Here is a 14092-nt window from a genome sequence, read left to right on the forward strand (position 1 = left end):
CCCTTCTGGAGTTCCTCGTCATGTCCAGGATCTCATCCGGGACTCCGAACAACCTTCGGTAACCACCATAACAACTCAATTGTACTTATATCGTCACCAAACATTAAGTGTGTAGAGCCTGCGGGTTCGAGAACTATGCAGACATGACCGAGACACCTCTATGGTCAATAACCAATATCGGGACCTGGATGTCCATATTGATTCCCACATATTCTATGAAGATCTTATCGGTCGAACCTCGATATCAAGGATTCAGCTAATCCTGTATGCAGTTCCCTTTGTCTATTGGTATGTTACTTGCCCGAGATTTGATCGTCAGTATCTCCATACCTAGTTCAATCTCGTTACCGGCAAGTCTCTTTACTCGTTCCGTAATACAAGATCACGTGGCTAACTCATTAGTCACATTGCTTGCAAGCTCATTGTGATACTGTATCATCGAGCGGGCCCTGAGAAACCTCTCCGTCACACGGAGTGAACAATCCCAGTCTTGATCCATGCCAACTCAATAGACACCCTCGGAGATACCTGTAGAGCACCTTTATAGTCACCCAGTTACGTTGCGATGTTTGGTACACACAAGTTACTCATCCGGTGTCAGTGAGTTGCATGATCTCATGGTCATAGGAACATATACTTGACATGCAGAAAACGATAGCAATAAACTTGACATGATCATATGCTACGTTCATAGTTTGGATCTTGTCCATCACAACATTCTCCTAATGATGCGATCCTGCTATCAAATGAAAACTCATGTCTATGACTAGGAAACCATAGCCATCTTTGATCAACGAGCTGGTCCGATAGAGGCTTACTAGGGACATGTTGTTGTCTATGTATCCACACATGCATTTGAGTTTTCGGTCAATACAATTATATCATGGATAATAAACGATTATTTTGAACAAGGAAATATAATAATAACCAGTTTATTATTGCCTCTAGGGCATATTTCCAACAATCAGGCCAAAAGATATTGCTCCCAAAATTTACGACATCTCCAAAAAGAAGAATTCTTCCATTCATAAGGCATTTCTTAATGGCTACTGGATCTCCCAGGTGAATGTTGCCTTGGGCATCTCCTCTGAGCACATCGTCCAGTTTGTTGCGCTTTGGGAAAGACTCACCCACATCCAGTTAAACCCGGACAGGCCAAACTCCATCACTTGGAAACTCACCACTAATGGAGATTACTCCGCAACCCCGACATACAGGGCTCATTTCCTTGGCTTGGTGGACACGGGTATGAATCAAAATGTGTGGAAGAACTGGGCGCCCCCAAAGTGTAATTTTTTTGCTTGCTTGTTATCAACAATAGAATTTGGACGGCTGGCAGACTCCACAGTCATGGGTGGCCGAATTGCAATGTCTGCCCGCTGTGCTAACAAGTCCAGGAATCGGCGGCCCACCTCCTTTTCCAATGTCAGCACACCATTCGAGTTTGGGGCATGATCAAAGCCTGGCTTGCACTTCATGATGTACAGCCCGACGAGTGGGTTGTTCTGGACTCAGTTAAAAATTGGTGGAGTAGGAATGCCACAAAGCAAACTCCGTCGAGAAGGCCTCTTGTCTCATTGATGATGCTCATCTCATGGGAAATATGGAAGGAACGTAATGCTAGAGTTTTCCGCAACACTACAATTCCGGTGGGAGTGTTGGTCGCTAATATCAAAGAGGAGTGCTCACTTTGGAGCTTTGCGGGAGCAAAATATTTGAGTAACATTATGCCGCGAGAGTAACGTGTTGTATTCTGGCCTCCAGCCTTCAACTGTAAAACTTCTCTCAAAACGGCAAATCTTTTGCCTCGTTTCAAAAAAATAGTTTTAATCATGATTAATATTCTGAAATTAATCGCGTAATTGCCTAATTCTTGAATGGAATTTGCCCAGCCTGACTGTGCATATTGTTAATTATAAAGAAAAAAGATGTGGTGATGGGTCAGCTTCACTTTATATTTAGCAGTCGGGCGGCCGGTGTCACATATTGATGCTGTCCTTATTGTGTTGTATTCTGTTATGCACATATAAATACAGATACAGTCAGCATGCATGAGTGGAATTCATTATGACGATCGATGCAGCATCAGCAGGTAGCTAGTAGTGGCCGGCGTTAATTCAATTAGTCCAAAAATGATCCTCATATCTTAGGGTGATTCGTGATCTCGATTACGACACTATATTTTCATACACACCTCCTAAAATAACCTTTGTGATTAAACATCCTGAATCAAAGTGCACACTAATTAACCCTAAAGGAAGAGAGGGGATTTTTTTTTCCTGAAGGCTTCGTTTGGTACAGAGAGATCTTCAGCTCCAAAGGAGACGTGGATTTCAGAGGATTGGGTGAATCTCTCTCTTCCACCCAATCCCCTAAAATCCCTTTGAATCCTCAATTCCCTTCCAACCACAATATTTCAGAAGATTGGGTAGTGTCGTTTCCTCCCGTCTCGCGTTGGAGAAGCTGCTATGAGCGGCGGCAGTGAAGGAGCTGCGAGGCGGTGGGGGTCTCGTTCCGCGAGGGGCTACGCGAGGCTGTTGAGCCGCGTGGGTCCGGAGGGATTGACGGGGATTGGAGGGGTTTGGCCCGTTTAATCCCTGCGAATCAAATGGGCTGATGGGGTTCTCTGGGGATTCTGGCCTCTGCCGGGATTTTCCCCTCCAATCCTCTTCAAACCTCTTCCATCAAACGAGGCCAAAAGGAGGTTGAAACCCGCAGCCTCTGCCTTAGTGGATGCACAGAGTGAAAAAGAGAAAAAAAAATCAAGGAAAGAAAATTGTTATTAGAGCATGCAAGTTGTTGAAGAGACAGCTAGCGCGAAAGGAAGGCAGGCATGAATGGACAAACGGAGCAAGCTGGTTCTGCTTGCTTGGAAGCATCGGCTTCCGTCAAGGATGAGCAAAGCAGCATGTGGAATGTGATTACTGGAAAGAAAGAAAGAGAGAAACCCGACAAATCCTCCTGAAAGATAGCCACTCGTTCCGTTTCCTTTTAACCTGATCACTGTATGCATCTTGGCTTTTGCTTAGCTGAATGAAGGAATGAATGGAACTGCTAGCTCGCTTTACGGCAACCTCAAAGCAACTTTGTATGCCTGGGCCCGGGCCTGCCTAGCAGCGAAGCGGTCCATGCCACACCAACTGCATCTTCTGTCAGATTGTCACTCGAAACCTGTGTGTGTGTGTGTGTGTGTGTGCACCATAGGAGAAGGAGGAGAAGATGCATAGCATAGGGATCGGTGTCCAATCATGATCACACGGCCCTCCCTCGACCATGACCTGCTGCTGCTACAAGGAAGGATGGGAAGAAGAATCCACATCGGTGAGTGTGATATTCGTGGAAATTTCTGCTTTTCTCTTTCTGACGGACCAGTTTCACTCTCAGCTTCACCTCCTCTCCGACATTGCATATATAGATAGCACCACTACTTCTTCTACAGTGCTGGTACTAGTACTACTAGTGCTGGGAGGGGAGAGGGAGCAATCAAGCAGTCGCGCCGCACGTGACCATCCATCCATCCATCCAAGAAAGAGAGAGAAGCGGAGAGCGAGCGAGCGGAGAAGGCAACGCACGCCAATTAACACGCCGCCCAAGGAAACGAACAAGGAAGGAGCGAAGCCACCAAACCAAACACCAAACGCTACTCCTGCTTCTCTTTCTCCCCCCTTCTCCTCCCATCTCCCCTGTTTGTTAGCGCAGCGGCATTGCCCGGCGGCGGGTCGCTCTTGGTCGTGGGCGTGGGCATGATGATGCGGCGGGTGGCGCCGCCCGCGTCGGAGGATGACAGCTCGGGGTCCGGCGTGCCCGGCTGGCTGGAGGCGCTCCTGGGCACCCGCTTCTTCCTGGCCTGCGCGGCGCACCCGGGCTCCCCGCGCAACGAGTGCAACATGTTCTGCATCGACTGCCGCGCCACGCCCGCCGCATTCTGCTACTACTGCCGCTCCCACCGCCACGCGTCGCACCGGGTCATCCAGGTGCCAATGCCACTCCTTCTCTTCTCTTCTCTTCTCTTCTCTTGTCTTGTCTTGTTGATTGATTGATTGGGAAAGGAAAAAAGGTTGCGTTTTGAATGATCCCTCCTCTCCTCTCCTCTGTTTCTTGGCCGGCATTGGGCTCGGAAAGCAGATACGGCGGTCGTCCTACCACGACGTGGTGCGCGTCACGGAGGTGGAGGACGTCCTCGACATCGCCGGCGTCCAGACCTACGTCATCAACAGCGCCAGGGTCCTCTTCCTCAACGAGCGGCCCCAGCCGCGCGGCGCCGGCGCCGCCGCGGGGAAGGCCGCCGCGTCTCCCTACAACTGCGAGATCTGCGGCCGCGCGCTGCTCGACCCCTTCCGCTTCTGCTCCCTCGGATGCAAGGTACACCTACCCTTCTTTTCTGCTCTGCCCGCTCAAGATAAATTGCATGATATATTTCCCTTCTTTCAATCATTCTTTTCTTTTCGGCACAGCACAATGCCAATGCCGTTCGTCCGATTGGTTCGTTCACGTTTAATCCGTTTCTCCTCCGTGTCACCCTCACGCATGCAGTTGGTGGACACCAAGACGCATGGGCACGGGCACGGGCACGGGGCGACCGTCGACGGCGGCGGCGGCAGCGGCAGCGAGGCCGAGGCCGGCGGCAGCAAGAACGGCGCGCGGCCCCAGGGTCGGCGGCGGAAGGGGACACCCCACCGGGCGCCGTTCGGTTCGTGACCAATGCCGCCCATCCAATCCATCCATGATCAAAAGGTGAAACGGCAGTGCCAGGAAAGATACCATGGGAAGGAAGAGCACGCAGAAAGGAAGAACTCCCTACTCCTCACATATCAAGAAAGGAAAGAAGAAGAAAAAGAAAAGAAATGAGAAAAGATAGCACCGCCCAACCAGAAAGAGAAGCCAACCACCATGGAATGGAATGGAAGGAGTAAGCGACATGTCCATCTCAACCTCTCCCCCTCATCTCTCTCCTCCCATCTCACCATACCAATAGGCCATACCAGCATTTGGTAGGTACATGACTCTAGCAGCTAGTCCTAGAAGCATTTTTGTGATGGATTCTTTTTCTACAAAAAATACCGCTTAATTAACAGTAATATCTACATCGATCGGTCGATTGCGAAATTCGCATAGTACATTGCTCATTGTTCCCACATTAGCACCCTCTTTTCCGTTGTGAGACAAGATCGACATTGTTAATTGATTATTTAGCACATTGTGACTGCTAGCTCCATTTGTACTCACTCCTCCGTGTGGGAGAGAAGAATCTACATATACTATATACAATGCAGGCCTAGGAGGAATGAAAGAAAGGAAGATGATTGTCTTTATGCTTGTCTCTTGATTTGACCTAGCCAATGCAATATTGCTACTGATTCATTTCATCATCTATTATATATTTATATGTTTGTTATATGTGGTCCGATGCTGTTGTTGCTGGCCTGCCCTTTTGTGTATAATACGCTGGCTGGCTGGCTAGCTCATCTTGGAGCGAATATAATGTGCTTTCTTGGATGATATTGTTGTTGGGACATCCAGCTCTGCATTGTGCTAGCTACCCTACGCTTGTTCCTTCCTCGTCAATTCTCTTATGTGATCAAGCCGGATTCTATTACTATATGTTATGCTAATTAAGCGCATATATTACATCTCATTAAGCACACGGCAACATTTCGTTACCAATAAGTGTTAAATTTCTCCCCCGCAAAAAAAAAAATTCGTTGTTGTTGTGGTGGATGATGTTGATGTGAATTAGTAGCAGGCAGCGAATAATGATCGAGTAGGCCCAAAGGCCGAACCCACCACATGGGGACATGGACGACTTGCATGGGTTGTGTTGGGTCCATTTTGATTCTTGTTTTTTTAATTAGGTCACTGTCTAGCAAAAAAAAAGAATTTACTTAATTCCCCTGAAAAAAAAACTTACTCCCCTTAATAACTTCGTGATTGCTTTTGTGTGCTAATTAATCTAGGTGGAATGGATCATGATTGGTGCCGTGTGTTGTCACCCTCTTTCTTGTGTTGGAATGACTTGGAAATACTCCACTACACTTTTGTCATTTCTTAGTTGCTAACTACTGGTAGTTCGGTTTGGTCCCAAGCTACACAATAATAGTAGTAGTGATGAATTGGTGATGATGACTATGCATGATCATCCCCACTTGAACTGCCATGCACATTATGGCAGGTAGGTATGCATGCTTTGCATACTCTCAGTTTGAAAGTCTTTTTAGGGCTAGTTTAAAAGTTTGTGTATCTCCTCTTAGGCCGGTGGGCCAGCTAAAACTGGCTCCTGGGCTCGTCACAGGCTATTTATAGATGTGTCGGCGCATGTCACTCGATTCATTCTGGGCTGAACTTGTACTGAGACCTCCTATTCCGCGCACCGGCCAGTCGCGCACCCTCAGCACCAGTGGGCGCCCCTAGAAAAGAAAGCACCAGTGGGCCGGCACTATCTGTCATTACGTTTCGTTTTTATTTTTTTAAAATTGAATACTCTGATAAAAGCGGTTTAAAAATAGAAAATCATATGTTGATGAAACTTTTATTTGCAAATTTCAGAAAAATGTTTACTGATATGGACGACACTATTGTTTTTTTGAAAATTTAATGAATTAGTTGGAAACTTTGATGCTAATTTATGAAATATTTATGTGGATTTTAGAAATGTTCACAAAATTTTAAAAGTATTCGTTTAAAATAGAAATAATATAAAAATGCACGAAAATTAAAGTTGACAAAACATAAAAGGGAAAATAAAAAACAAAGCCAAGGAAAACTACACAAAGGAAACCACGGAAAAATGGAAATAAATAAAAAAATCAAAAAAGAAAAAGAAAAGAATGAACAAAGCCGGCACCTCAAGAGGTGATATTAGCGGGAATCATAGACTTGCATCGCATGTTTAGTTTGGTGGTAGAACTTTGAAAATACGGTTTTGTGGTCACTTAACTTGACTCAAGCGTACAAATAAGATCACAAAATGTGTATGCCGGTATGCGGGTGTAACCATGTTATGGCCCCACCTGTCAGTGAGTGATGGCGCTTGGCGCGATGTAGTTTTTTTTTACACGGAACACCCTCATATTTTTATTTGAAAAATAGTAAACCACTGCGACGCATTTTTGCACAAAACCCCCTCACGTTTTTTGATTGACAGAAAACCGGACTATAGTAGTGCACATATATGCAAAAATTACACCAAAAAATCGTCCGCCAAGACCCAAACCCATGACCAACTGCTCGAATATGGATAACGATCTTATATATACTGAACAAGGACTCATGTGGAGCTTAAGTGCGCTGAGATTAAGTGGGCTGTGGATACTGCGGCCCATTTCGCGTGTGCTATTTTTCTCAGACATTTGTAGAACGTAAGGAATAAAGTTGTGTTCAAATATTTGTGCGTTAAAAACATTAAACATACAAACGATGACTAGTAAATAAAAACATGCAAATTTAATCCTATATATGATCTAAAATATATTTAGTAAAACGTAAGTAATAAAAACATTAAAGATATTTGTAAAACATAAGTAATGAAATTATGTTCAAGTATTTTTGTGTCACAAATACTATACATACAAACGATGAATAGTAAATAAAAAATAAATAAATATAAACTTGTGTATTATATAAAAAATATTTAGTTAATATGGACATTGAAAATGTTTATTAAATAAGTATTTTTAATGTATCCAAAAATTATACACCTGTGGCTTATATTTTAAATTCTACAGAATGATGAATACAAACAATTACTAAATATTTATTTTGTTTCACTTGTGTATACTTTTTACTCATGTCTTATATTCAAAAAAATAAATAATTTAAATATTAACTACAATTGAATATCGAGATTAATAGTTTAAATTCTAAATCATGAATATTTTTATATACAAACATTAACTATACAAATAACTTTGTAAGTATTGAAATGTTTGTATGATTAAAATAATATTTTTGAATTTTAATTTTGAAAACCAAATATGTAATGCACACATTTATATAACACACATGTTTATATAATATCAGGTTTATAAAATAATTTATTAAATAATTTTATATAATACATAGGTTTATATTTAAAAGTTTTTATTTACTAATCATCATCTGTATGTACAATATTTTTTTTTTGAGAACCTATGTACAATATTTTTAACACACAAACATTAAACTATACAAATTTCTTTATAACTTAGGTTTTACTAAATATTTTATATATAATAGACAAGTTTTTATTTAAATGTTTTATTTACAACTAGCAAAACGGCCCATGCGTTGCAACGAAAAAAAGTATCACACGTGGTTCAAGATTTCACAGGTCCAGATTTTTTATTTGATACATTACGCTGCCATCTAGAGCTCGTCCTTGCTTCACTCTGAAGTCTTACGTCTAGCCAATGTATATTAATGGGAGAGGAAATATTCATATGTTATAGCCACACACCTCAATCCTCCACATAACTTTCATTCCTTCTTTAGTGGGTCCGTCATTGCTAGATTATAGCCACACCTCACCCTCTGTTATGTTTATTTCCAAAGAGGCTTCACTACTGCAGGATGCTGCTAACGCGACACTACGATCAGAGACCCTTCGACAAAACTGTGTGCGATGCCATAATCGCAAACAATGGTGTAAAAAGACCGTCAAAAAAGGTGTAAAATATTTGTGATGGAGGATGCATCAAACACGGTTCAGATTTTAGTTGCGTGTGCGATGCAGGGCATACGGTTCAGCTCAATTGACTGTTTGCGATGAGGAGGAACAAAATAAATGGGCAGCCAAATGAAGGTGTGTGCGATGCACATCATACGGTTCACTCGGATGAACTGTTTGTGATTAGGCAACACAAAAGAAACAGTCAGCCAGATCAAATGTTTGTGTGACATACATCATGCGGTTCACTCGGATGAAATATTTGTGTTGAGACATGAGAGCAGAAACGGTTCAAATGAACAAGATGTGTGTGATACGAGGCAAACAGGTCTGTAATCGGAAACGTGTGCGAAGACCGACAACAGCACAAACGATTACTGCTAACAAGCCGTGTATGTTGTGAGAAAACGATTGCTGGTAATTGTGAGTGATTGATGAAAACATCACCGACGGGTTCCATTGTTTAGTCTATGTGCGATGCGATTTTCTTTGTCCGCACAACATCTACGCTCTGTCTACAGAGCATCAACATATATACTTAAAAAGACAGTCTTCCATAACCAAATTAAGCATACAATTACACAAATGACTACACACAACATTTCCACACACCAAAGTAAGAAATTACATGCATACTAAAGTAGGAGAAATGAGGATCTAATCATCTACTTATTGTTGCGACGACGCTTGCCATTGCTCTGCTTCCGGTTGGATCCCTAGCCGTTTTGGGGAAGGAGGCACTTCCTCATGTCAACGATCCGCCTGTACATGTCGTAGCTCGTGTACGCCTCCTTGGTCGCCTACACGACATGAGCTTTGTCGAGTTTCTTCATCCAGGCCGAGTGCCAGGCACGCTTGTCCTTGTTGCACGAATCCTTCATGTCTCTGTAGTAGGGGTCGATGATGGCCTCGGCGAGGCGAACCAGTGAGTCCTTCTCATGCTCTTTGCTGCCCCAGATCTTGTATTGGCCCTGGATGTCAACAAGATTCTGGCAGGCGATGCCCGAATTCTTGAGCACCTTTACATCGTTGGTGATGTCCATCGTAGCGAACATGTAGTGGGGGTTGTTCACAAACCTGGCGAAACGCTCGCAAGGCCTTGTGGCCAGGCAGTAGTGGTAGACGAGGACGTGGGGGCACACGCACATCTAGGCGACGGCGACCTTGCGACGAGACCCGGCACGAGCGCGGGTGTACTCGAGGTCGAACCCGACCACCTTGTACTTCTCCTCGGCAAGCAACAACTCCATGATGTGGATGGAGTGCTCCACCCAGACCGGGTGATTGGTGTACACCACCGAGAGGTCCATGAACCTTCTATTGGTGTCCACCACGGCACGCATGGTGAACTGCTGCTCGTCGTCGGCAGCCGCTCGGAGCGCCATTGGAGCCGCGCAGGATACCCTCTAAGAATTTCTCGTGGTGGGTGTGCTTCTTGCAATGGTGGGGCACGATCGAAAGGTTGGCCGCTGTAATAAATGGGGGCCGACCGGCCTGTAATCGTCACGTCCTATCACGGCGTTCATAGCGGAGGATTCTAGTGCACGCTTGACAACATTGCACCGCACGCCTGGGCTCGAAGAGGCGCCAAATGTATCATCGGTGGGCCTATTCCCGCGCTACCGCGCTGTTTACTGCGCAAGCTTCCCGCCCGGCTAGTTTGGCCATGCGTCGGCTAGAAGAGGGACAAATCATGGGCGTTTATTGGCAAAAAGCTTTGTAAAAACAAAGTATGTGGAATGACTTCGGTCATAAGTTTACCCGTGGATGATGAGGTAAAAGTTACACAGAAGGATGATGATGGACACTCAAGTGCGATAATTAATTCTGCACTCTGTAGTGCACATGGTGGAAGAAACCAATTGTGTCCAATAATGTCAAATATCGCAGCCGAGTTAGCTATACAGATTGTGTGTTGTGAGATCGACAAGGTAAACAGATTCGAGAATGGTTAATAAAATTTAAGACCATTGCATATTAAGGTCAAAATAGTGCTGGCAATATACGAGTCCCATACGATGCCATTTCAACGATTGTACCACAAAAGCTCGAAATGTTACAAGGTTCAAATTCCAGAGTTATATGGCTCAATTCGAAGATTACAAGGTTCAAACCGATATTAGAAATGAAATTCAGCTCATCAGCTGCAAACGCTCGCGTTGATCCGCTGAACATGGATATCAGAGAGGTTCAAACTAATATCACCGCTTCTAAGTCTGGTTTTGAAACCTCACAATTTTTGCAAAGGGGTCATCCATTGAGAAGTCATATATGGGGTTGACACGATGACTTCCGATTACTCTATCATCTGAAGTTCCAAAATGAAATTCAGCATTTTTGGAGCCTACTCCATTCTGCCGCAGGCGTCGGCGCTAATCAACAAACCATTCATTTTTGCAAAATAAATGTAGGGCAAACCTCATTTTCTTCAGCACCCTTGCTCTAAGAACAAAGAACCTGGCGAATATAATCTTCGGTAAGGTCCTTCGGTAGGAGTTCAAAGTAATTTCTGAGAGATCTAGATCTAGGCATTCGACGTGATTGTTATATTGTATCACATTATCCACCACTGGGCCTAATCTTATCTGCAAAAGAAGAAAATGTGTTAGTGCCTACATGCAGTTTTGAACATTACTACGGACCTATTTGGTTTGCGGGATTTGTAAAATGCACTAACATGCCATCTTTGATTTGACATGATTAACATGGGCATTTGATTACAATCTAGAAAAATGTAGCCTTCTTCACAAGAGGTTAGAGTGGATGAAAAGTTCCCTAAGAAAACTAGTACAGATGAATCCAAAGGAGAAGTGCTTATTAATTGTAACCATATGGATCAAGCAACCAATATGAGGGGGAGGGGGCACATGTATGTACTGAAATCCTCCAAAAGAACCTTCAGAAATCGTAGTACATTGTCATTGTAAAATTGGAAAAAGGTGTCACAAATTGAACTCCCTTATGGTTAACATTTAACAGGAAAGGAACATCACCTCGATATATAGCTTCCCAGGCACGGAAAGCATATCAGGAAACTGACCACTTGCTCCAGGTTGGGGCCGATAGATTGTAGTGCCAAGACTTTCACCGTGCGCAGTTTTGGGGTCAAGCTTGTTGGAATAATTTTCTAAATGACAGACAAACAAACATATTCAAAATTAGAAATAATGTTAATTTGTAGAAGGAGAGGTAGAAGGCGGCTGTTGTACCTGAACGGGTGTGGATCCAATAACAAGTTTGGAGTATTTGTCAAACAAGTAGCCCACCACTGTCAATTTCGGCGCAGAAATGACATTGATTCTTTTTGGACCTTCTTGATCAACCACAAGTAATCTCTCGAGTGTAGGTGTGTCCTCAGTGACCATATTGTGGTACACATCTTGTGATGTCTTCCTGTCGCACCAGCAACACACATAAAAAGTCCGGAGAGTCATGGAGGTGATGTGGGAGGTACTCAACCCATTTATCGCATGAAGACGAAGGTATTCGAGTGCAGTACAGCCATGGAGCAGGCGCTCCATGTCACCATTTGAGAGGCAGACGATGACGAGCTCGAGGTGCTTCAATCATGGTAGAATAAGAGCGGGCGCGTCATTAGGGGGGAGTGGCAGTTCCTGAACTTGGCGACGCGCAGCATGGGCGCGAGGCGGAGTGCGAACGTTGGTAGCGATCGCATATGCGCATCATCAAAAGTGAGCTCCTTGAGCTGATCTAGGGCGGGGGATCCAAACCAGTCGTCAAGCTTGGCTCGGTCCTTGCCGTTGGAATGAAACTTGCCATTCTAAGGCCTTTGGTTGGGCCAAGGTGACTGTCGAGAATCTTGGAGAACGCATCCAAGCTTTTGCGATAGCCATGGCAGAGCTCGTGGGTGTCAATGAGGCCGAGAGGGATGGAGTTCCATAGGGTGCGCCACCGTCGGGAAAGGACATTTATTCGCACCCCATATTTGATTGGGAGGAGGAAGATGATGACTCTCAACATATCATCCGGGAGGCTACTGATGACGTCTAGGCCTGCGCTGGAGTCGCTTGCGGTTCTAGCTCGCCCCGCCTCCGCTTGTTGGCATCCCCGTTCTCCACCTCTGGAGTCTCCTTGTCAGTGGCGCTTTCTGATAGAAACGGGAGTACAGGGAATATTTAGTTAAAAAGGGCAATAGAAAAGTGTATTGGTAACTAGAAGTTATTAGGTAGGAATATAGTAAGAAAAGGGAATAACAATTGGTCGCTTAAATACTTCGCAATTCATTTGACATTGCTGGGTAAGTCAACATGCAGATAGTTGAAAAGAAAACTTACTTCGAACAAAGTCTGGACGGATGATTTTGTCGGGGAAGTTAGCATATATCTCATGACCAGGCCCTTTTATGCGCAGTGCAATTTTATTGCCAGCTTTCAGTACATAAAACCTAGAAATTTCTTTCCAAAAGCCAGTGCCAAAATAGGAGTCACCACGTTCATCAAGTCTTACAATAGCAACGATTGTAAATCCATGGTTTGTGTGCAGCATGACATCCGTGGAGTCTTGATCTATGTAAAGGGAAAAATTGTGCACTACATAACCTGTTGCATAGCAAGGGATGTGCTGCAGAAAATGGTAGGATTGTTAAAGAAAATATGGTAACATACAAATATGGGCCCAAATTGAGAGAACTGTACAACAGTTGAAATCGAAGGACAAAAATCTATAGTTAAACAGATAGGGTAAACATGATGTCATGGAAATATGTGAGTAATCGAAAGAACAATACATCATTAATTTGCCTAATATAGAAAGAAGAGGGGAAAATCCCCTTTGACGTATATGGTGCATGTGGCAACTTTTATCCAAATGTAGCAATATTTAGAATATGTTCAGGAAAGTAGGCCATGCCAACCGATTTAGGGTGAGATTGAACATACCATGCGCGTCCTCAAGTTATCTGCTACAGTGAGATGGAATCTCTGGCGGAGGTCGCAAAGTCCTAAAGTGTCGGTGCACTATATAGTCTATGAATGAAAGAAAACCCTCAAATCAGCTCGAATAAAAATGAATTCATGGCGATTTCCGCCGAGTGATTAAAGGAGGCAGATGAACTGGGATAAGAGATGAGATAATATCTTATTAAATTAGTTACCTTGTCGTCCATGAGAAAGAACCCTCAGTACGGTAGATTCCCCAACCGAGCGGAGCTGGGTCGACCGTGAGCAGCGTCGAGAAAGTCGATGGCGATAGGCGGTGGTAAGAGGAAGTGGCGAAATGCGGTGGGCTTTGCCAGCAGCCTGGCGGCGGTGGCAGGTGTCGAGCTAAGTGTTTACCGCCACGATAGGCGGTGCCATGGCATAGACGCGGAGGAGCTTGTGCTGGTGTGAATGGGGAACGTACCAGAGGGGGTGGCCGGCGGGGTGAGGTTTTTGTGACGTGGGGATGGTGAGGTTTTTTTTAATTGGGTGGTGAGGGTTTTGTGTCCCACAA

General features: G+C 44.3%; 1 protein-coding gene across 2 annotated transcripts; it reads left to right on the forward strand.

Annotated features, from left to right (window-relative positions):
* Positions 1-3146: 3146 nt before the first annotated feature.
* LOC123162507 (protein RGF1 INDUCIBLE TRANSCRIPTION FACTOR 1) lies at positions 3147-5395 on the forward strand. 2 transcript variants are annotated; one of them, XM_044580291.1, is made up of 4 exons: positions 3147-3321; positions 3416-3974; positions 4126-4362; positions 4534-5395. In XM_044580291.1, exons 2-4 carry the CDS (start codon positions 3744-3746, stop codon positions 4696-4698), a joined length of 633 nt encoding a protein of 210 aa, XP_044436226.1. In that variant the 5' UTR covers positions 3147-3321; positions 3416-3743; the 3' UTR covers positions 4699-5395. The 2 variants fall into 2 exon arrangements, with proteins under 2 accessions (XP_044436226.1, XP_044436225.1); XM_044580290.1 differs by having other exon boundaries at positions 3245-3974.
* The last annotated feature ends 8697 nt before the right edge of the window (positions 5396-14092 follow it).

Source organism: Triticum aestivum, chromosome 7B (assembly GCF_018294505.1).
Source record: "Triticum aestivum cultivar Chinese Spring chromosome 7B, IWGSC CS RefSeq v2.1, whole genome shotgun sequence".
Taxonomy (NCBI): Eukaryota; Viridiplantae; Streptophyta; class Magnoliopsida; order Poales; family Poaceae; genus Triticum; species Triticum aestivum.